We start from the raw sequence: 24,011 nt of genomic DNA, 5'->3' as shown, positions 1-24,011 counted from the left end.
ATATGTAATTTTCGTATCTCACTTATTACTACATATATACTTATTCGAGTCTTCAGTAAGGTTCTGTTCGTTTGAGGTAGTTTGACACCAGGAATTGTTCCGGTTAATGAAAGCTTATGTAAATTTGAGTAACGATTTCATCCGGATTTTTTCCTGGCGACCATTCCGGAGGAAGCGAACGGGCCCCTAAAAGTAGCCCAGGAGCACATGAAGATTCAATCCAGAAGAAAGAAGAGGCCCACTAACGAAACGGAGTAGGAATATCTTCACCGGATAGGAATAGGCGAATAGGAGGCGCGGCAGCTACAGCCGACAGCAAGCGAGCACCCATCTCAAGTACTGTCTTGGTTGAGCAAGCACAAGCACCAGCACCAGCACCAGGCAGGAGGAAGGAGAGGATGGAGGTGGCGGGGGCTCAGGCCCGCGCGGTTCCCCTCCTGCTCCGCCACCCCGCGTCCCTGCGGAGCTCCGTATCCGTCTCCTGCACGGGCTCCCGCCGGAGCTGGGCGGCGGCGGCAACGGCAGAGGGGGACGAGACCCGCGGCTTCGACAAGGTGCCCATGGACACCCCCGGCGCGTACCGCCTGGTGGACCGGGCCACCGGTCGCAGCGTCATCGTATGGGGCGGCACCGACGACGGCGACGAGGCCGCCATTCCGTCCCCGGCGGTGCTCTCCAGGACCAGGACCACCGACCGCCGCAGCAGCCAAGGTTACAATCACGCCACCCCACCCCTCTCTCACTGAGACCCTCCAAGGCTCGTCTCTGTTTCTTCATTCATATAAATGTGGGGTTCTGTCTGTGCCATCATTTGGCAATTGACATCAATACATCATCAGTCGGTCAGTCCTAGTTAAAAATTGTCAGCCTTGCCCTTGCGGGCAGGCAAGGCAACCTGCCTGTAACTATTGTGTTCTTTTGCTTCTCGGCGCAGTAACCCGAAGATTTCGCTTCTGCTAGGGCTCAACCTATGTTTTACACTACACTACAGGTGTTGGGGGAGGTACAGGCATCGGGAATTTCGGCAGATTGAAGGCACAGAAAATAAAATCCTTGGTCACGAGGTCAGCTCACCGCAAGAGGGAGAGTTCTAGTCGCTCAAGCACTAACCGGTCTGGTGAATCTTCTTTCGATGGCTCTGGTGATGAAGAGGAAAGCTATTTTGAGAGAAGAAAGCCTGTCTCAGACTCAGAACACCGCGCGAAGCTGAGCAGTGACTACAGAAACGGAAGGACTCGAGGCGCACATTCTCTGACTTCTGTTTTGGGCCAATACAGAGGTGCTGATGATACGGGCTTCCCTGCTTCAGAGGCTACTTCTGGTTCCAAAGGATGGGGTAATGTTGCCGATGTTACTTATGGACGGCAGAATCAGAAGCAAAGGGAGCCTCTAAATTTCCCTCAAAGAAAAGGGCCTCTGGACAGTGGGTTTTTCAGTCGCAGAACTTTTAAGGAGATTGGCTGCAGTGACGAAATTCTAGTTGTGTTGAGGAATTTTGATTTCCCTCGTCCGTCTCATATCCAGGTAAATATATTTTCCAAAAGAAAATATTCAACTTACGGAAGCCTATTAAGTTTTGTTTCTAGCATCCTGAATTGTTGTCTATGTGTGTGCGCTTATGCTTTATGCAAACCATCAGTTCCTAGGGACATTATTAATATATAGAATGCTGAATTATCGCACCCATGCCTTTGTTAACTGCCCAGAAACTATTTTTAGGCTATGGCATATGGCCCTATCTTGGAGGGGAGGAGCTGTGTTATTGCTGATCAAAGTGGGTCTGGCAAGACACTGGCATATCTTTGCCCTATAATACAAAACTTAAGGAGCGAAGAAGTTCAGGGGCTCCATAAATCATCCCCTAGGAACCCCAGGGTGATAGTATTGACCCCTACTGCTGAACTTGCTTCTCAGGTATGCTACTTGTTTAATAATGCTTCTCTTGTTTTTTTATACCTAAAGATGTGGAATTGCTGGTTGAGCATTTGTTTTTAATCTCAGGTCCTTAATAATTGCCGGTTGATATCAAAATCTGGGGTTCCATTCAGGTCTATGGTTGCAACCGGAGGATTTCGACAGAAGACACAGTTAGAAAGCCTCAACCAAGAGCTTGATGTAATTATAGCAACACCAGGCCGATTCTTGTATCTGCTTCAGGAAGGCTTTGTGCAATTAGCTAACCTCAGATGGTACGGATCTTCGTTATACTTTTCCATCATTTCATAGTTTGAGTTTTGCATCCCTAAAGGATACATTTGTACCAAAAGATCAAATTTACTTATCAGCATAAAAATCAAAGTTCTCTCTGTTTGCAGTGTTGTGTTGGATGAAGTGGACATTTTATTTGGCGAAGAAGGTTTTGAGCAAGTGCTTCATCAGTTGATTACTGTTGCACCAGTGACAACACAATATCTTTTTGTGACTGCCACTCTTCCCCTTGATATCTACAACAAGGTTGTTGAAACCTTTCCTGACTGTGAGGTTATCATGGGACCCGGTGTCCACCGAACAAGCTCTCGTCTTGAAGAGGTTGGTCATTTCTCACTTCCTTCACTGTTCTTTAACTTTCATTCTGTTATACATGCTTTCTGAAGCCTCTCTAGGGATGTCAGTGGATTGTTTGATATGTCTGACATATAGGATTTCATAGTGCATTCAAACTCAATACTGTGGGCCATGGCATTTGGTATCATGCATCTTTGTTTTCCTAGAATGATTTTACATCTTTATTGGCTCGACTGCAGATTCTTGTGGACTGCAGTGGAGATGATAATGAAGAAAAGAATCCAGAAACTGCATTTTCAAACAAGAAATCAGCACTTTTAAAGATTATTGAGGAATCTCCTGTTCGCAGAACAATTATTTTCTGCAACAAGGTAGTCCCTTCCCTAATATCCCTATGATCACAGGCAGACATACAGATCACAGTATATTTGATAATTATATCATGACTGTGCTTTCTGTTGCTAGATTGAGACATGTAGAAAGGTTGAGAATGCGCTGAGGCGGGTTGACAGGAAAGCTTCGCAGATCAAAGTTCTCCCCTTCCATGCTGCTTTGGATCAGGCCCAGCGCATCACAAACATCAAGGAGTTCCTGAACAAGCAAACGGCTGACTCCATGTTCCTTGTGTGCACAGATAGGTCAGCGTCGGCTAAACCGCATTTTCCGCCATAGCTTCTCCTTTCCTGACACCGTTTTTCAGTGCTGATGCTACCATTTGATGGTTCGGCAGGGCATCGCGGGGCATCGACTTTGCGAACGTGAACCATGTGGTGCTCTTTGACTACCCCCGCGACCCAAGCGAGTACGTGCGGCGCGTTGGGCGGACGGCCCGTGGTGCGTCCGGCAACGGCAAGGCATTCGTGTTCGCGGTGGGCAAGCAGGTGTCCCTGGCCAGGAGGGTGATGGAGAGGAACATGAAGGGGCACCCGCTGCACGACGTGCCATGCGTCTAAGACTCTACAGCCTGGAGGATGGAGGTGCCTGAACAGAAATCGCTTCCTGAATCGTCCTTGCACCTGAAGATGTTGTGCTTGTGCCCCTACCTAGCCTAGAAACTGGAGTACAATGGTTGTGTGGTCTGTGGTGTAGCATATTTTAGCACTTTGGACAGACATCTAGATCAGTTCATGTAGAACAAGTTTTGATGCATGCAATTGCTGCCTAAACAAGAACATTTGAACAGAATTCAGATGTGCAGTTCATAACTCATTGTTTGCCTGATCCATACATGCATACACAATTATCATTCTAGACACAGACAGGTAACACTGATTTGCAGGTAAGTTGTTCAGAGACGTGGTAGAACGGAGGCAGTGAGTAAGTTGCTGCTACTGGGGGTGGAGTGGCATGAATCGAAACCTACACACGGAAGCGATGGAGACCTCTGGTCATTGAACGATTGGCTAGTCGCGGACGGTGTGGAGGAGGTGCAGCTGGGCGTTGTGGAGGAGGGCGCGGGCCTGCTCGTTGGCAGCGTCGCTGGCGCGCAGCTCCCTGATCTCCTCCTCCCACCGCTCCACCTTCTCCTTGTGGATCCTGCACGCATGGCACGAGGGACACTCCAGCAGTCAGCGAGCGAATCGAGGGAGCAGCTAGCGGGGAAGAGAATGGCGGACGGTGAGGTTTTCCTAGTTAGGACTTACGAGCAGAGGCGATCCTCGAAGTCTGCGGCGAGATCCTTGAACAGCGCGCGCCCGGCATCCAGCATGTCAGACACCTGCACGCATGAACGCACGCGTGAGCGCCACCGCGTTCTCCACGCCGTTCATGTCGATCGCTTCATCGCCTCGGTGTTGCAAGACGGTGCCGGTTGCGCACCTGGCGGGTGTAGTTGTCGATGGCGAGGAGGATGCGCTGGATGTGCTCCTCCGTCTCCGCCGACACCATCTGCTCCTGCTCCTGCTCCGCCGCCGCCACCACGGCCATCTCGTCCCCTTCGGTTTCCGCGGCGACCGCGGTCACGGCACCGGCGGACGCTGCCGCGCCACCTCCTGCGCTCCCCTGGCTCGTCGTGTCATCCTCGTTGCTCTGCATAGCACACCAAATCGCACAAGCATTACGGATTACAATGAATCAAGCTGGTTCGCGAATTCGAAGTTAAGGCCAGATATAAAACCCCACGACAAAATTCAAAAACCCACGCTGAACATTTCGAATCGGGAGTCCAAATCCCCCAAATTGCTTGTTACTCCCAAATCGAAGTAGCAACAGGGTTCCGAATTCAACGACTCGAAGGTGCGATCGCGCATCCACGAACTGCCAGATCAGATTCCGAATAAAAGCGCGAACGAAACCCCTAGTACTGACCAACCCAGGAAGCGATCAAGGAACTCTCGATCCCAAATTGCGACGCGTGCACGCCAGGGAAGCAATCGACGAACTCGAACGCTTCCGAACTAGACGCAAGCTCCCAGACAAAATCAGCAGACGCGCTGCGAAGCACCACCTCCAAACTCAGAAAGCAAAACAACAGCAGCCACCAAAAGTAACCGCGGATCGGAGAAACCCGAGCGGGCAGCAGACAAGTCGCAGCGGATCGCGACGAAACCAAGAAATAGGCACGGAGGAAAGAGGAGGAGGAGGTGGTGATGGTGATGGTGGTGGTAGCCTACCATGGCGGCGCGCGCGCGCTTGGCCTTGGAGCTCTCCCTCCCCGCCTCCATCCGCGCACCTCGCTCGCTGGCCGGTCGGGATGGGAGCAGCAGCGTAGTGGAAGAGAGGTGGATCGGATTTGCCAAGGATGGGCTCGCGGCCCGGTGGGTGGGTGGGTGTTCCTTTATATAGCCACAAGGCAGCCTGCTGCGGAACGAAATGGACTATTGGGTTGGGCCGGACGGACTACTTGGTTGCCGGCATTGTACGAGCTAGGGATATGGGCCGTAGTGGACCAGCATCCTTACATTAAGGACTTAGTTTGCAAAAATTTCTGGTTCGGGGCGCTGTAGCATTTTCGTTTGTTTGTTGCAAATATTGTCCAATTATGGACTAATTAGGCTCAAAAAATTCATCTCATGATTTACAGACAAACTTTGTAATTAGTTTTTTGTTTTTGACTATATTTAATGCTTCATGAATGTGCTGCAAGATTCGATGTGACGGGGAATCTTGAAAAATTTTGGGTTTTTGGTGTGAACTAAACAAGGCCTAAGGAAAAAGTCTACTTTTCCTCCTCCAACTTTCACTAAAATTTGTTTTTCCTCCCTCAACTCTAAAATCTGACAAACCACCTCCTTCAATATTTTAAACCGTGCATTTTACCTCCCTGAAGCGGTTTCATATGCGGGTTTGCTACAATGAATGATGATTTTGCTATAGTGATGGTGGTTTTGTTTTTTATTTTTTAATTATTTTGGCTAAATCTTTGAAAAATTATAGTAAATTATAGAAAAATTAAAAAATAGAAAATCTATTTTTTTGGACTCTACATAAGTATATCTACACATTAAACAGATAATATGGTGTGTTTTAATATAAATTTTTGCTATAAATGTTTTGTCTTTTTCTTTTTTATTTATTTAGCTAAATCTTTGAAAAAATATAGTAAATCATAGAAAAATCATAAAATACAAAATCTAATTTTTTTGAACTCCACATGAGTAATATACACAATGAACATATAATATGAGTATGCTTTAGTACTAAAGAAAAAGACAAAGACTTTGTACTAAAGAATACCATACTATATGTTCATTGTGTAGATCTACTTATGTAGAGTCCAACAATTTTGGATTTCCTATTTTATGATTTTTCTGTGATTTACTATGATTTTTCAAAAAATTAGCCAAATAATTTAAAAAGAAAAGGACAAAATCACAACACTGTAGCAAACCACCGTTCACTGTAGCAAAATCGTCTTCGAAACTGCTCCAAGGAGGTAAAATGCACGGTTTGAAAAGTTGAGAGAGGTGGTGAAAGCCCTAGTTTGGTTTTGGATAATTGATGAAACCCTAGTACTAACCTCTATATTAAGTGTGCGCAGCGACTTAATGAGGATGGTACATGCCAAGTGATGGAGCAAGTGATGATCATGGTGATGATGGTGATGACCCCAAGATGATCAAGTGCTCAACTTGGAAAAGAAGAAAGAGAAAAACAAAACCCTATGGAGATCAAGGCAAAGGTATTGCTTAGGGTTTTGGTTTTGGTGATCAAGACACCATAGAGGGTGTGATCACATTTAGGATAGATAGCTGTACTATAAAGAGGGGAATTCTTTGGCTAAGCGGTTATCAAGTGCCACTAGGTGTCATTGTTCATGTGCATGCATTTAGAACCTAGTGAGCTAACTTAACTCCTTCAAAGAAAATGATTGTGAAAATGCTAACACACGTGCACTTGTTGGTTTACACGTTGTGGTGTTGGCACACTTTGAGAAGGAGGTGGAGTTTGAAGGGTAGAGAGAGGATGGGTTCCTCCCTCCCTCCCGCCGAGCTTGCGAGGCGGGATTCGGCGCTTTTCGAGAAAATGAAGTGCATTTCTTCTATTGCGCCGGTGGGAAATTTGGAGAAGTCGCGGGAGTGTTCCTCGCAGAGAAACACTCACCGGACGCTGGCCTTTGAGGCATCGGACGCTGTGGCTGAGCGTCCGGTGTGCTGTGGTGCTAGGGTTAAGCACCGGACGGTGAACACCGGACGCTGGGGAGCTCCTGTTCACGCGTCCGGTGCTATCTGACTTCGGTCGGAGTGTTTGACTGGAAGCACCGGACGCTAAGGGAGCGTCCGGTGGTTAGCGTCCGGTGTGCGGGCGTTTTGCGACCCTCTCTGCGCATGGGTCCGGTGAGCACCGGACGCTACCGGTGCTTAGCGTCCGGTGACCCACAGGTTTGCGGATCTCTCTACGCATGAGTCCGGTGTGCACCGGACGCGTCCGGTGCTATCTTGCTCAGCGTCCGGTGCACTGCAGGTGACCGTTAGACTCTGACACGAGTTTTTCAAAAGGCGACACGTGGCTAACGTTGGAGCACCGGACGCTGGTGCTGAGCGTCCGGTGACCCCGAGTTTTGCCCAGTGAAAGAGCCAATGGCTCTATTTGCTTGAGGGGCTATATATACGTGTTTGGCCGGCTTAGGGTTCACCCTCTTGGCATTCTTGACTACTAGACATCCTTGTGAGCCTAAGCAAACTCCTCCCACTCATCTCCTTCATAGATTCTATATCTTTGTGAGATTGAGAGTGATTCCAAGTGCATTTGCTTGAGTGATTGCATCTAGTGGCACTTGGGGATCGATTTAGCTGCGGTTTTTTTGTTACTCTTGGTGGTTGCCGCCACCTAGACGGCTTGGAGCAGCGGAGGAGCATTGGCACGAGTTGGTGATTGTTTGTGGCCATCTCCCGGTGATTGTGAGGGGTCTTGTACCTTCCCCGGCGGAGAGCCGAAAGGTAACTCTAGTGGATTGCTCGTGTCATTGAGTTACCTCACTTGTGGGCGGTTCTTGTGGTGTCCTAGTGAGGACGAGGTTCGTGTTACACCTCTTAGCCACCGAACCACCAAGTGTTGGTCGACACAACGGGGACGTAGCGTGTCAGCAAGCACGTGAACCTCGGGAGAAAAATTGTTTATCTCCATTGTGTTTGTTCATTGGATTTCTCCCGGTGTTTGGACTTCATATTATTGATTGGTTCATCCCCTCTACGCGGCGGTATAAAGATCAAACCATCTCTCTTACATTCCCGCAAACTAGAGTAGCTTACATACTTGTATAGAAACTTTAGGTAGCTTTCTAGTGTAAGTAGAGACATAGCTCTTGTGTGCCTAGTGATCATATCAACTAGAATTGTTGGATAGGTGGCTTGCAAACACCCCTTTAGAGCTAGAGCAAAAAGCTTTGCTTTGTTATTTACTAACCTCTTGCTCTAGTGATTTTAAAGATTTTTTTAAATAGGCTATTCACCCCCCCCTCTAGCCATATTAGGACCTTTCAGGTGGTTTACCTGATTTTGAAGTCTAGGGAGGAAAAGCGGACTTTCGTGAAAGTTGGGGGAGAAAAGCGGACTTTGGTAAAATGCACGGTTTGAAAGTAGCAAAATCGTCTTCGAAACCTGCACCTTACTTTTTTTATCTCTTGTTCTCCTCGTGATTTGGAGACTCTATGACCTTATTTATTTTATCTGTGCACAACACCATATATACGAGTACATCCTTACAAACCTATACAACTAGCAGATATTCCCGTGCAAAGCACGGGTCAGAAAAGCTATAAGTATAACACATCATACAACTATACATATTATATTGGGAAAAATTAGTGACATTAGTTACACATGGGTTCTCATTTGGTTGGACACTGTTGGCATAGTACAGTGTATTTCGGTTGTATATGGACTCATTTTGTGCAAGCCCAATCATCGAGGAGTAAGATATTTTCTAGTGTGCACACGCCCAATATTAGCCTGCACCAAAAAAAAGTATTATATGTTTGTCAGCAATTGAATAGATTGATATTGATCAAGTATGTCAATAATGTAGTGGTATATGTAAACTGAAGGATTGGACTATCTTATTAGTTCGCAGTTGATGTTGGATTGAGTTAAGAAGGTAGAGTACAACGTGAACCTAAACCAAACAAATATACATGTCATATGTACTGACGTGGTTAGTACTCCGGAGCAGAATAATATTATTTTGGCAACAACTTATTAATGGCGAGAACTAAACATATAAGATATTTGGAGTTCCTATTGCCCAAGCAAAGAAACACCTATAATAACCCAAATCATAGAGGCAAATTTGTAATCCAATAAAATTCACCTGGATTTTGTACCCTGCTTTGTAGTCATCCAAATTCAGTAAGGCCGTAGTGTTGTATAAACTCTGTATTAAACTCTGTATTCAGCCCATCGTGATGTGTAACCCAAAATAAAGAGCTACTATTTTCATATGTAGAAGTCCTTTACATTTGTATGACTACAGAGTGTTTTAAATAATGAAACTCTAAAGTTAGTAATTAACGTCATGTATTTCTTTGGTAGGACTCGTTTACATTGATCTGAGTACATAATGATTTCAATAGTGCAATTTAGAAGTCAGTAAATAGCTTTTTAGTAATTCATATAATTGAACTGGAATTAGAAAACTAACTGCTTTCGAAGGAAGGCCTCTTCATGATTCTTGGAAGTTGTAGCAGGACCAACAATGATCTGCAAAGGGAAAATCAAAACAAATCGAAATAGAGCCCCCGACATTGAGATACAATAAGAAGTTTGTTACGGAACCTGGCTACACCGCTAGGATTTGGGAGTGACCTCAGAAGTCAGAACATAGAGACGAAGGAGGAAGAGGCAACAGTACCTGGATCACGTGTCGGAGGGCTCGCACGTGGTGGATCCACCTTAATCGCTCCTCTAGTTGATCGCCGCCATTGCTGTGGGTAAGGGGCAACATGTACTGGTTGTGGGGAAGAGGTAGAGGAAGGGACGCGCCGGCTTCGGAGTTGCCACGGGTATCGAGGAGATGGAGAGGCACGACCGTTGTGGGGGAGAGGGAGGGTCGGTGCTATGGGAAACAGCGAGAGTGAGAGGGAGGAGCCTGATGCCGGTAGAGGGGGAAGGGCGACGGATGCCGCAGTGGGAGTAACTTGAGTTTCTGGATGCTGCAGTGGAGGCCGCGAGAGGGGAGAGGGAGTAACTGGAGTTTTTAGAAGCAAGGATGCGTGTACGGTCCAGGCTAAGGGTGGAGATCAGAGGGTGTTGGTGGGTGCAGTGTTCTTGGAACAGTATTCTGTGAGGGATGAATGTTCATCTACAGTGTTCGTGAGGGGAGGGCGGGTATACAAGATTAAGAGTATAGTTAGATTAACAAAAAATATACTTTTCCTCAAGTGAAAAAATATTTTTAAAACATAAAACAAACAATAAAATGATCAATAATGGAAATGATGAAGGAAAAAAGGATTATTTTTATCTATGCACACTACATTATCCTAATAGTACATAGATGCATAAATAAAGGAAGTCTCTTTCTTGTGGAAGGATGCATAATAAAGGGAGTCACTTTCTCAAAAAAAAAGAACACAAGGAATAATTTTTTTTGGAAGGATGCATAAATAAAGGGGTCACTTTATCCAAAAACGAGAACAACCTTTTGTTTTAAAAATCTCCAAAAGAAAAAGAACACAAGGAATAATTTTTTTTGGAAGGATGCATAAATAAAGGGGTCACTTTATCCAAAAACGAGAACAGCCTTTTCTTTTAAAAATCACAGGGGAAAAAACAAAAAAATATGCTAGAAGGAGGGCTTGAACCAAAAATCACAGGGGAGAAAAAACAGCCTTTTCTTTTAAAAATCACAGGGGAAAAAACAAAAAAATATGCTAGAAGGAGGGCTTGAACCAAAAATCACAGGGGAGAAAAAAAAATACGTTAGAAGGAGGGCTTGAACCTCCGACCTTGTGGTTAACAGCCACACGCTCTAACCAACTGAGCTATTCCAGCTTGTTGGTGTGTAATTAATGATACATTTTAAATCGTATACCTGAGTACATCAAGGTAACAGTCACACGCTACGTCCGGAAGCAGAAAAGTGAGAACGAGACAGCTACGCTATGGTCGTTTGGTATATACTGTAGATACTTGGGAGTTGGGAAAAGTTCACCTCACTAGAAAAGTGAGAACGAGACACAAGGATCCGGGTGACTCAAGAAGTTATCAGTTTAAATTAAGTTGGTCCAGATTACAATATTATGTTTTAGTATAAATACATATATGAGAGCGAGAAATGTATCAATAAAAAAGCCATAAAGCATGTCACAGCTCGAGCATATTTTGATCATAAAGAACCTCTAAGACTGCCCACAGCGTCTCCACCAAGGCAGCGGTGCTTAAAACGAATTTGTATGTGCTAGTACCTAGCAGGTACTCATACCAAGACTCGAGTCTACCTACAACATTAGCATCTGGGCTTAGGCCTTGTCTACCTACAACATTAGCACCTGAGTTCGACATTGTAATACTTTCGTTTGTAAACTGTGCAATTAGTTATTTGTTTTATCTATATTTAATACTCTATACATGCGTCCAAAGATTCAATGTGATAGAAAATCATGTAAACTTTTGGAATTTTGGATGCATCTACACAAAGCCTTAGTGTGTGTGTGGACTGCATTGGGCTGCCGACTGCCACCCAACGGTGGCCAGCAAAGTTGTACGGCAGGGCAAACCACATGCCTCAGGTCAAGGAATATAGTTGTTTATTGTTTTGTTGGTAACCTATATGCCTCGGCTCAAGAAAATTTAAACTCAACATCAATGGCTATAATATTTCTACCTGATGTCCCATTACTCTCTCGCCTTTCTCAGTATCGGCAACAAGGCACATTGCAGGTAGTCTAAGTTGTACAAATAGTGAAACATGAAATAGCTCCATATGAGATATACTCTAACAATTTTGTGTGCGTGTGATTGGTTGGCTGCAATAGCTTATGCAATAATCTAAGCCGTCTTAAATGCAGTATGATGTTTGGTCATCACGCACATGCAAATGTAAAAGTAAGATATTTTAGTTTTGGATACATTGTGTCGCATTCATTCACCTCCATTTTCCTATGTGTTTATATATAATAATATGTATATAGCAAAATTTATATATTATAAAGTCAAAACAAATTATAATTTAGAATAATCATAAAAAAGACTTGTAATTTAGAACAGGGAGAGTACGAGATAATAAAAAACAGGCCTTAGAGCTAGGAGAGAAAAACCAAATTACTCTGACGTCAATATGCTGAGGACAATATGATCCGTTAGAGAATCTGATGGATGATCCGATGAAGGGATCTTCTGGTGTGCTATTTTCAGAGCGATGTTTTAATACTCATATAGAGCACTTCATAAGTTTTTTAATAAAAGCAAAGGTCATTAAGATCAGACTTTGAAGTTTGTCAATTTTTCATGTGATTGATCCGAGGAGCACACGTGCAGGACCATTTGTTCTCACGCCCATAAGAAGTTGAAGGACATAACCTTATCACCACTAACGTCACTACTTGCATAGACACTTGAAACATGAACTATCCAAATAGTTTCCAAAAGATGAATTCAAGCTAGATTTTGTTTCGTTTTATGTGTCAATTTTAGAATCAACTTCATGAAACTCACTAGAGCCCCGCTAGTTGTTGGCACTGTCAAAAAACTAAAAAATGAAGAAAGAAAGAAACAAGAAAAAAAATGCAAAAGATATTATTATGTCACAATGTTATGTGACTGGGACCTGGAGACACTAGTATGATCCCTAAAATATATTATTCTAAATATATAGATATTAATTATATAGATGTTAATTTGTCAAAAGATGTTAGAAAGAAAAAAACAGAAGTTGCTAAAAAAGAAATGAAAAAAGAAAAGAGAGAAAAAGTTATATGGGCTTTCATTTAGTGGCCCATTAAACCCACGCAGCGCCGGCTCCTTGCAGCGCAGCGCAGCGCCGACCCTCCATCTTTCTCGCAGCGCCGCTCAGGCTCGGTCCCTCAGCGCAGATCTTCTGCTCCTTCCCCCACTCGCGCTAGGCTCGGTCTCTTCCGCGCGTCGGCGGCTCCCCCTCGGCGGCGTCCAGCGACGAGGGGCAGTCCCAGGTTCGGCGGCGGCCTCCTCCCCCTCCCGCCTCGCGTCCTCGCCTCCGTCCTCCGCGCACCGGCCGGCGACCCTGCGTACGCACCTCTCTCTCCCCTCCCGCCTCTGCTGTACCGTGGGAGCCCGGCCAGCTGCCCAGGGTGGCCGGGCCTTGGCTCCGCCGGTGCCTATGAGTCAAACTAAGTTAGGAGTGCAGTTTTGAGTAGGATGCTTATACATGTTGCCTTGCATGGTGTAGTCATAGGCTTTACCGGATTCTGATATTTGGTTACTTGTCAGGGTACAGTGCGTATCGCTTGCGATTAGTGTAACCCCAGAGCAAGCTGCATACAGGACGAGATAGAAGATGGGTATCCTTGAGAGAATCAAGGAGATTGAGGCCGAGATGGCTCGGACTCAGAAAAATAAAGCAACAGGTTTTGCTGTCTTCACTGCCTGTTTCTTACTGCTATGCAATTCATGTTCATCATCTCATGTTTCCTTTCGAATGAAACTGTGCTGCGATGTTTTCAGAGGAGCACATACCTAATCATGAATTGGCTTTCAGCAGGTCTTGTATCTAGAATACCTGACCGTTTTCCTGTTTAGTGCCATTGATGTTATGGCCACAAACTGTATCATTTCATTTGACCACCTGCTAGTGATCCATAACCAATTGTAAGATGTAGACATAATTTGAACTAGTGAATTAAACAGCATCCCTTTTCTTTTGTAGTATGAATATTTTACTCAAATCAGTTAAGTTTTGATGAACAACCAGTCAGATACTATCCTCTATATGCAAACAGGTGTGGCATTCTCTGCCCTGACAAAGCCATGGATCTTAATCAAACAATTGCTTTTTTTTATATAAAAAAAGAGGAAACTCATCATAAATTCCTGTACTTGACCTATGAGTACCTTTTGGTTGCTACATTCCCCCCCTAATTTTGCAGCATGTTGTATCTGATAATATTTTTCTATTGTCTGTCATTCAGAATATCATCTTGGACAACTGAAGGCAAAACTAGCAAAGTTGAGGACACAACTATTAGAGCCTCCAAAGGTACCAATGGATGTGAAACCATGTCAGAAATTCAGAATTTTGAATTTTGTTGTGTCCGTGGTAATTTGGGTTGCAAATTAGACCATGAAGTGAAGCTAGTATTTTGTTGGCTTCATTCCTTTAGTTTTGTAAGTAACAACATAGTCTAAAAAGGCCAATTAACAGCCTCAGCGTGGTACTTGCATTTGCTTCATCTCACCTGACATTTCATTGTGGTCATTCAGGGTTCCAGTGGAGGTGGAGATGGTTTTGAAGTCACAAAGTTTGGGCATGGTCGCGTTGCACTTATTGGATTTCCCAGGTCTCCTCCCACTTGAGCCTACAACTTTACCTGAAAGTCAAGTGTTTCAAAGCTTGCAGTTTCAGTTTGTACGAGTGGATTTGTCATTCTTGGAGTCTGTTATAATCAAGTAAACAATCTTATATGTTCAACATATGTCATCTGTTGCCTTTTATTTTTGACTCATGTATGTCTGGTAAATTAACACTCATAGCTACTGCCTTGTATATATCGAAATATTTGATTACTAAGTAGCTTTTTATTTCTTATTGGTAATGCGAGACATAAAATGTTCAGTGTTGTCAACCAATTAGATTATAATAACTACTACCTCAGATCTGAAATATAGGTTTGTTTAGGATATGGTGGTCAAATCTTTTAACTTTGATTAACAATATCTTCGAAATCATATAGATTTACAGCATAAGATTGACATTGCTAGATCCATTGTAAAAGATAACTTTTATACTAGGTAACTATTGTATTTAAAATAGTATATTGTCATAGATATTTATATGCCTAGTTCAAGGGTCATATTGGAGGCTGCGGACTGTGTTGTTGTTCCAAGGGACTTGTATTTGGATTTACAGCATAAGATTGACATAACTAGATTCATTGTACTAGATAACTCTTCTATTTAAAATAGTATATTGTCATAGATATTCATATTCCTAGTGAATGGGTCATATTGGTGGCCTTGGTGATGTCGGCTCAGAGGGAGTACAATATGTCTCAAGTGTTGTGACTTGTGAGAATATTTCTTGCAGTGTTGGAAAGTCAACTCTTTTAACGATGTTGACTGGGACACATTCTGAAGCTGCATCATATGAGTTCACAACACTTACTTGTATTCCTGGAATTATTCATTACAACGACACCAAAATCCAACTTCTTGATCTTCCTGGTATCATTGAAGGAGCCTCTGAAGGCAAGGGGCGTGGTAGGCAGGTAAATGCTTCTAATACTTAATTGTTTCTATGTATGGTGATTTTTTTATCCGCATACCAATTGGTGATTTTTTTTTAAAACACCATTTGGTGAATTATTTTTTACTAATATGCTGGTGATGTTTTTCAGGTTATTGCTGTTGCAAAGTCATCAGATCTTGTGCTGATGGTTCTGGATGCCTCAAAGGTTAATATTTGATTGAAGAACCTTTTCTTCACTTCTGTTGTTATCTTTATTCTATCCTTAGAACAGCTAAGTTTTTAAAGCACATTAAATTTATGTTAGGTGAGAGGGAAGGGTCAGATGTCAAGTTTATGGGTATTGTTTGCCTCTCATAGACAGAGTATTTTGGTCCTCGTAATTTAATCTAATTCCTGACAAGAGCATAAACGCCACATTTTCCTTACCAGAATAATTTGATTATTGAAGTTCTTAGATAACTACTTTTTCAATCAAGTTTCTTGACCAGCTTCCTTTGCAAATATGTATTACGTCACAAAATTGTCATATCAGAGTTGCATGCAACAAAACGGACAGTTACAAAAAATACATTAAATGGAACGAAAACTTAATAAGAAAAATCACTAGAAGTATAGACAATTAGGAGAGTGATTGCAACAAAGGTAGAAACAGTAGGAAAATCCGTGGTGGTTTGGTACTACTTGGCTGGACAAGGGTATGGTGGCAAGAAGTGGCACTGAAAAATAAAGGTGCGGCTTATGGATGAAAGATAAAAAATATAGCAGATCGGATGAAATGCTACGCCTTGGTGCTGGCAGATGAGGAAATCTCTTTATTACCCTTATTTCGAATTGCATGTTAGTTGTTTCATTTGTTCTACAATAGCTAATTTCAGCTTTTTAGTTTTAACTAAAAGCCTGTAGTGTTATCAGTAAGTCGTCGAGCCTCAAATCTACATCACTAAAGGTATTACTTATATCTGCTGAACTTTGTTAAGTTCCTGCAGATACATCTAGGCACCACCTTTTATAAGCAATATGATTACTTGAAAATCTGTTCTTAAATATTTTTTGTGGAACCTTTTGAAAGGAATATAGTTGCTTGAAAGTTCTTGCATAATCATAGTGGATGGTGTAGGTGAAGGGTAGATGGTTTGCGCGTCAGGTGTGATGTGATGGTGTTTCTTATGTGTATAAGAAGATGAACTGCAGACAAACTTCCCATTCTTTATATGTTATTACACATGTTTTAAGCCTTACCTCATTTCCATTTGTTTATTACATCACTGTTCTAAATTTCATTTCAGAGTGAAGGACATCGCCAAATATTAACTAGAGAACTGGAAGCTGTTGGACTCCGTCTTAACAAAAGGCCTCCCCAGGTATGTATATGCATGCATAGTTGAAAGTGTGACAAATATAAATTAATGTAGAAATTGACACAAGTATACTTATAGAACACTTAAATGTGGTTCGAAGAATGGAACATTCTGAACATGCCGGGCACGATTCTAGTACATATATCATGTACGTATGTCAGGCCTACAGTGAAAGGCAGTGTCTGAATCATGACTCAGAGCCTGAAGTCACCAACCAATGAATGCCACTTCCTGTGGCACCTCTAGTGCAGGGTGCCCCCTGCTTCTCAACCTATCGATCCATGGAGGTCTGACTGTCTGACTAGGTGCATAAATCGTCCAGACCATAATTGCAACTAATTGTATTTTTCTGTGCTAGTATTGTATTCTTAATTATTGTAAAGCAGTCAAAAGTTCGTTCAGCTAATGGATTCACAGACCTAGACTCCTACTCCATAGTCCTTACTCAGCAGGAACATGCATTAATTCTGCATGTAGTAACATCAAGAGGTGAAAGGGAGTTATAGCCGTAGAGGTAGGCTTCAGTCCCATATGGTGTAATCATGCAAGTGCACAATGTCAATGGCATAAAATGAGTCTTGTATCTACACAAAACACTATTCAAATTTGTTGCCTGTTGAAGTTGTCATATCTATGACAAGATGCAACATTTTGGGTACTATATTATGTGTATGTTGGACATGGATATCATGGTATGGAGGGTGGAAGTTAATGTTCGACTTCCATGGGCAGTTTAGCAAGCTCCAAACCATTTTTTTCTTCTCACTGAACATTTTTACCCTATACTACATGAATTTCGAATTGTTATCCTTATTGGCAAGTGCTAACCTAATAATTATGTAACTTGACCAATGAACTTGTGTACTTATGTAGTTCTGTGTCACCAACTATACTCTGTTGCTTCTGACTTATGGGGTGTGCACTTATACCTTCTATGTTCCTCCTTGTCACCCTTTTGTACAAATAGATATACTTCAAAAGGAAGAAGACTGGTGGGATTTCTTTCAATACCACTGTGCCTTTGACTCATATTGATGAGAAGCTCTGCTATCAGATTCTGCATGAGTACAAAATTCATAATGCTGAGGTGCGTATACATGCTTTTGGGTATGCATGTGCATGTCTTCGCTGTCGACTCAACTATTTTGTTTATTGTAGGTGTTATTCCGTGAAGATGCTACTGTGGATGATCTCATCGATGTCATCGAAGGAAATCGAAAGTACATCAAGTGTGTTTACGTATATAACAAGATTGATGTTGTTGGTATCGATGACGTAGATAAGCTTGCTCGGCAACCAAATTCTCTAGTTATCAGCTGCAATTTGAAGGCATGTTTCATCCGTCACCTGCATATCTATCGAATTTTGTAATGATCTATCCTTGATTTGTTTGTCATCCTCGAAAGTTATATTGCTATATTGGCATCTTTAAATGGCGGTGAACTGTAACATTTAGGTTTCTACTGTTGATTCTGTTTTCTATCTCTATATATTTTTTTTATTGTGACTGAAACTATTTGTTCTTTGCAGCTGAACTTGGATAGGCTACTGGCGAGAATGTGGGATGAGATGGGCCTAGTGAGGGTGTATACAAAGCCACAGGGTCAGCAGCCTGATTTCACAGATCCAGTTGTTCTTTCTACTGTACGTTCTCTTCCCTTCCCCTGGTTGCTTTTGCTGTTTCAAGGAACAGGGGAAACAGGCTGGCTGACGCCCGCTTCTTGTGCCATCAGGACAGAGGTGGTTGTACAGTTGAGGACTTCTGCAATCATATCCATAGAAGTTTGCTCAAGGATGTGAAGTATGTGCTTGTATGGGGAACCAGTGCGAGACACTATCCGCAGCATTGTGGCCTCAGCCATGGTCTCCAAGACGAGGATGTCGTCCAGATAGTAAAGAAGAAGGTTATGATCTGCCCTTGTCAACACATCTCGAAGCAATATATAAATACAGAGATTATGTTACTATTACTTTAACAATTGTGCCAAATAGCTGCGAAGGTGCTAAAACATGTTAACTGAAACTTTCAGGAAAAGGAAGAGGGTGGGCGAGGCCGGTTCAAGTCGCACACGAACGCACCTGATCGGATATCTGATAGGGTGAAGAAAGCTCCCCTCAAGACATAACTGATTCCCTGAGCGCGTTGCGACTAGCTTCTCCAAATCAGATAGACAACCTCGATTGAGATCACATAATCCGGAACTATCTGAGCCGCAGCGTGCTATTTTTTGCAGCCTTGTTTTGTATCAGAACAGAATCTTGGCCATGTTTGGAGTACTCGCATAGTAACCTTCGGTGCTGTATCTTGCTCAGATCAGATGATGCGGGCTGGCTTTTATCACTGTGTGTTACCTGCTACATATGCCAAATACAAATACTTGCCAAACTCACGAGTTGTGCATAGATGATTGCAGTTGTGGGAAACATTTGCTTACCATCACCGGTCCTGCATAGATGAGATAATGGCAGTTTGTGGGAACATTTCTAGCAATTGCTTGAGAGACTCGTTTTGTGCCAATTTGTTGGACTGCAGGCCCAGTTTATGGGAAACAACAGGACATGTGAGCCCGTTTCATGCATGTTTCTTGGATCGCACTTGGAAACCAAACCAGTAATGCGCAGAAACGGGAAGAAGTGATGAACAAAAGTTTATTATGTGTGTTGTGCTAGGACTAGCTAGGAGGAGTAATTCGTTATTGCCTTTTTATTCTTGTCCTTTCATGGAACGGAACAAAGTAGTTAAATTCATTCATTAACTTCAAAATTACCACTCAGAAGAGTAGTAGTAAGTAGTACAAGTCATAGAATTCAGGGTTCATCAGCTTACGTAATTCCTGGCATGCAGCTGCGATGGAGCGTGAGCGTTTGACGTGGGCACAGGACGTGAGGCTATCACTATCAGCGGTGGTAATGTCTATGGATACGGACCAAGCTAACTACATGCGAGCAACCAAATATGCCCTTATTGTCTTTGGAGGACCGGGGAAGAGAGGTGACCGGCCTGTTCTCAAGTGGTATGCAACCACTTTTCGTGGCAGCAGGACACAAGTACTTTGAGTCCACAACATGTTTTGGAGCATACATTCATCAATCTGCTCTGCTGGTATTCATTCATACCAGAACAGCCGAACTGCAAGAGGCGGCATGGACAGGGCAGGGAGAGATCGGGCCCGGACTTGGGGGGGCCTTGCCTTCCTAGCCTCACTTATGGGCCTACAACTACGGACTGGGCCCAAGGGGCCTTAGGCCCATGTCCGCCCTTGCTTGCATTGCATACGTACCTCTCGCCATCCCTCTCCTTTCCGCAACCGAGAAAGACGCCAAAACCCTAAGCTGAGTCCCGAATTCCCGGCTGCACGAAGCGAAGCGCCCCACAATGGTGACGGCGGCGGAAGCGACCCTCATCCTAGACCACGTCCTGGGCGACCCCTCGTTCTCCGCCTCAGTCGCCGAAGCGCTCCTCGCCGCGCTTCCCTCTCTCTCTCCCTCCCACCGGACCCGGCGCCTCTGCCGCGCGGTCCTCCTCCGCAACCTCGCCGCAGACCCAGTCTCCGAATCCGCTCTCGAAACCCTCCACCTCCTGGCCTCGCTCCCCGCCTCCGCCTCCCACATTGCAGCCGCCCACATCGCCGTCGCGGCATTCCTCGTCGTCTCCGCACCCGACTTCGATGCCACCGTCAGGGAGCTCTTCCCGCGCCCCAACGACCGCGCGGTCGATGAGGGAGGTTCCACCGCGCTCGCCTCCGATGTTGTCATCGCCACAGCGGACCAGTTCGAGGCCGCCGTCGGGAACTACTCCTCCCAGACCATCCTCAGGGGCCTGTGGGGCAACAGGGCCGCCGCGGAGGAGCGGGTCAGGGACCTCCTCGCCGTCGAATGGGCTGCGATTGGGCCGTCGAAGCTCGTCATGGCGGCTGAGCGGATCGTCGGGGATGGGGCCGTCGAGACATGGCGTGCCGCGGATGAGGCCACCCGTGCCAAGCTCCGCATCTTGGGTAAGTTTTTTTTTTTTTTTTTTGGTGAGTGGCATTGTGGTAAAATAACTGTGTAGAATGTAAAATAAACGCAGATGCAACTCAATTTTATATACAAGCAATGTAATCTGTCACACATTGTATTTTGCAGCAGCATTGTGATTTGATTAGATTGCTTTATCTGCGGTGCAAGTGCAATTCAAGGAACTAGTGTGCAGTGGAGCTTTTCTGTAGCTCTTTTTGTAATATAATAAAAAATGGGAACATTGAGTTGGAATCTAGAGGTCATATTTATCTTGGTCTATAAATCTGTTTGCCTTATAGTGTTCTCTCTGAAACAACCATGAGTTGAAGCTATCCCAAACAGACTTTGTAATTGGAGTGTACTCCGTCTTTGCTAATTTTGCTGCTTCTAGTTTCTTGTTTATCATAGATCACAAACTACACGATTTTATAATCTTGTGAATACTTTTGATGGTGCCACTACCATATTTTAATGGCTTTATACCACTCACACCAGTTATTTTAGTATCTTTTTGTTTGTCTGCATCAATGTTTCTCTATGCACTCCATGTAGAGCCGTTTGGTTTGTATCTCTTTGGGCCAGCTCTTGATCTTTATGTGCATTGTTAGCTGCTAGATGTTTTATTTTTCTAATTTGATATGGCTCTGGTGTTCACAAGTTCATGGACTTCGTAGCCTATAATTGATTATATGAAATGAAACTTGCAGCTGGGGAAGAAAATACACGTGTGATTCTTGCCAAACTTGAAGAACCTGCCTCCAACGCAAATCCAATTTCAACACCAGCTGTTGAGAAGGCGATTGACGCGCTCAAAACAAGCTGTGCTGACCTCCACAATGTTGTGGAGGATCCGCTTCCAGCTGTGAAGGCAGTCGCAGATGAGGTATTGGCTGCAAGGATGGATAAAGGAGTTAGCTTCAATGCTGAAGGAGAAATAGGTCAGCCAACAACTTGTGACGCTGCAGGCCCGAGTAAACCGCACTTGCCTAGCCCAAGGAGAATGCCACCTTCTCCTTTGCCACCGCAAGAGAACATAAGTAAGCATAGAAGGGCAAGGAAGTGTTGGAGCTTGTTAGAAGAAGAAACACTAAGAAATGGTGTTCAGCAGTATGTTATTTTGTCTTGATATTCAGATATTATTGTTTGACATCTCATCTTTCTTGTTCTAAAACACTGGTGTTTAAATTGCTGTTGCTGTATGTTCCTCATCATAATATTGTGCTTGTTTCATGTGTAGGTATGGTATAGGCAATTGGAGGGATATTTTAAATCACAATCTTGACATTTTTATCGGCAGAACAACGGTGAGCATTTGGTTATTACGGTGAAGTTGCTGTGTGTGTGTGTGTGTTTTTTTTAGCCTGTGAAGTTGCTGTGGTTGCAAATCAAGGTAGTGACTGATTGTATGTACTGTAGGTGGACTTGAAGGATAAGTGGAGGAATATGACTTGATAAGGTAAGGTTGTATGTTCCTGTTCGTTTTGCTCCCAAACCATGGGGATTGCGGAGGATTGGAGGTGATTTAGGAGGATTTTGACTTGTAGGCAGTTGTAGGTTATTTATAATCCCTCACCCGTGTCCCTTCGGACAGGACTAACTTCACGCTCCAGAGCACCTTCTAATGGATGGTACTAGGGTGAAGTAGCTAGCATGTTACCACTGTAGTCGTGATGTATTTAGCGACGTCACTAAGTTAGCCCAGTAGACTCTATCGAGCTCCAGTTTCGCTAGTATCGGCTAAACTTTTGTGACAAAATGCTTACCGAGTGGTTGGTTTGCCGGATGATGTATTATGAACGCTAGTATATATTTTTATTATGTACGTTGCCCTCATTGCATGCTTGCATTGTACTAGCTTTACTCGCATATTATGGCCTCTGGAACAGAGGAAGATTCATGAAGTAATTTTGTGTAGGATTCTACATCTAAAGAAACTAACGATACCTCGCATGCGTTGTTGTGGACTTTTGGTGATTTTGTATCGCTTTACATTACATTATCACGATGGGAGAAATATCCCTTTGCTTCTTCATGATTGTAGCTCCAAATGTTAATGGAAAACAATGATCTATCTTCAGCAAAGCCTAACAAAACGCCTATCGATCAAATAGATACATTTTAAGAATCTTGGACAGTCAAAGCATCTCAAGTTTGATTAAAATTTATATGATAAACTAATAATATTTATTATACCAACTAAGTATCATTAGATTTTTTATTAATTAAATTTTTATAGTATATATATTTAATGTCATAATTTTTTATAATTTTCTCTATAATTTTGGTCAAACTTTAAATATTTTGACTCTCCAAGATTCCTAGAATGTCTTATAATTTGGAATGAAGGGAGTATCTTGATAAAGAAAATATACATATCTGGTATATGACAAAACAAGAAGACATCTAACTACTGTTGTGGTTTCTAATGGTCTACAAATGGCCATGTTTAGATTTTGTCAAAAGAAAAAAAGCATTTAGATAACAGACCAGGGTCCACGGGTATCAGTTGTGGGATCCACCTCAAGGAAATCACCACACGTCAAAATTATCTTCCATCTCAACAAAAAAAAAAGGCAGCCGCCTCTATTTCCGTCTCACTGGGTCTTGTTTAGACCTTGTTTAGTTGAAAAAAAAAGAAAAAAAGGAAAAAAAATAAAAAATGGTATAGAAAACAAAAGGTAATTGTTTTAGCTGCTATTTTTACAAAAACAATGTTTCGGATCCTAGTTTTGCGAAGCCCATTGTTTGGGCTGCTAAAAATGCAATTTTCTCAGAAAATTTTGGGTTAGGGTGTTTGACTACTGTACTATTGTTGGTATTTGATAATTATTGTTTAATCATAAACTAACTAGTCTTAAAAGATTTATCTTATAAATTACAGATAAACTATGTAATTAATTATTTTATTTATTTATATTAAATGTTGTCGTAAGATTTGATGTAATGAAGAATTTAAAAAATTTTGGGAACTAAATGAGGCCTAAAAAAGCTAGCTGTGTTTTCAGAATGCCGCCTCGATTGATTAGCTACTAGACGTGTGTGGCCAAAATACCATATATCCAATGCATGCACATTACGGCTCTTATGGTACAATAATAGTAATATATGCACTTGCTTTGGAGTCATCATACGGCTAGCATAACACACATGCATCCGACGATAAGGTTAACTAGTTTAATTATATTGTGGTCGGTTTACTCTGGTCGTTAGCTAGTTTACGTTGGTCGATCGCCCCAATGCTACGCTATGTATAAAATGCGTTATCTAGGGTTGTTTATTTTAAAAAAAATTAAGATTTATCGTCACATCAACGCACATGAAATATTAAATATA

General features: G+C 43.1%; 4 protein-coding genes and 1 non-coding gene across 6 annotated transcripts; 3 read left to right on the top strand and 2 right to left on the bottom strand.

Annotated features, from left to right (window-relative positions):
• LOC8059508 (DEAD-box ATP-dependent RNA helicase 50) lies at positions 298-3,690 on the top strand. Its single transcript, XM_002468627.2, has 8 exons — positions 298-711; positions 992-1,524; positions 1,720-1,914; positions 2,002-2,189; positions 2,316-2,529; positions 2,745-2,876; positions 2,971-3,143; positions 3,236-3,690. Exons 1-8 carry the CDS (start codon positions 399-401, stop codon positions 3,456-3,458), a joined length of 1,971 nt encoding a protein of 656 aa, XP_002468672.1. The 5' UTR covers positions 298-398; the 3' UTR covers positions 3,459-3,690.
• LOC8078025 lies at positions 3,688-5,245 on the bottom strand. Its single transcript, XM_002465966.2, has 4 exons — positions 5,118-5,245; positions 4,324-4,533; positions 4,149-4,222; positions 3,688-4,041 (listed from the first exon to the last, which is right to left on the bottom strand). Exons 1-4 carry the CDS (start codon positions 5,166-5,168, stop codon positions 3,909-3,911), a joined length of 468 nt encoding a protein of 155 aa, XP_002466011.1. The 5' UTR covers positions 5,169-5,245; the 3' UTR covers positions 3,688-3,908.
• TRNAN-GUU lies at positions 10,861-10,934 on the bottom strand. Its single transcript has one exon. It is a non-coding gene; the product is annotated as a tRNA-Asn (tRNA).
• LOC8078024 (developmentally-regulated G-protein 2) lies at positions 12,927-19,158 on the top strand. Of its 2 annotated transcripts, none has more exons than XM_021448297.1 (12): positions 12,927-13,144; positions 13,354-13,483; positions 14,045-14,112; positions 14,337-14,413; positions 15,160-15,340; positions 15,470-15,526; positions 16,608-16,682; positions 17,647-17,766; positions 17,838-18,008; positions 18,210-18,323; positions 18,413-18,583; positions 18,710-19,158. In XM_021448297.1, exons 2-12 carry the CDS (start codon positions 13,414-13,416, stop codon positions 18,803-18,805), a joined length of 1,200 nt encoding a protein of 399 aa, XP_021303972.1. In that variant the 5' UTR covers positions 12,927-13,144; positions 13,354-13,413; the 3' UTR covers positions 18,806-19,158. The 2 variants fall into 2 exon arrangements, with proteins under 2 accessions (XP_021303972.1, XP_002468671.1); XM_002468626.2 differs by having other exon boundaries at positions 12,928-13,144; positions 13,347-13,483.
• On the top strand, positions 19,874-22,579 carry LOC8078023. The gene is made up of 5 exons (XM_021448298.1): positions 19,874-20,674; positions 21,386-21,785; positions 21,916-21,982; positions 22,095-22,134; positions 22,270-22,579. The coding sequence occupies exons 1-4, from the start codon at positions 20,056-20,058 to the stop codon at positions 22,128-22,130; spliced, it is 1,122 nt and encodes a 373-aa protein (XP_021303973.1). The 5' UTR covers positions 19,874-20,055; the 3' UTR covers positions 22,131-22,134; positions 22,270-22,579.

This window comes from Sorghum bicolor, chromosome 1 (assembly GCF_000003195.3).
Source record: "Sorghum bicolor cultivar BTx623 chromosome 1, Sorghum_bicolor_NCBIv3, whole genome shotgun sequence".
Lineage (NCBI taxonomy): Eukaryota > Viridiplantae > Streptophyta > Magnoliopsida > Poales > Poaceae > Sorghum > Sorghum bicolor.
Note: the sequence above shows the minus strand (reverse complement) of the source record. Positions and strands in the feature narration are given on the sequence as shown.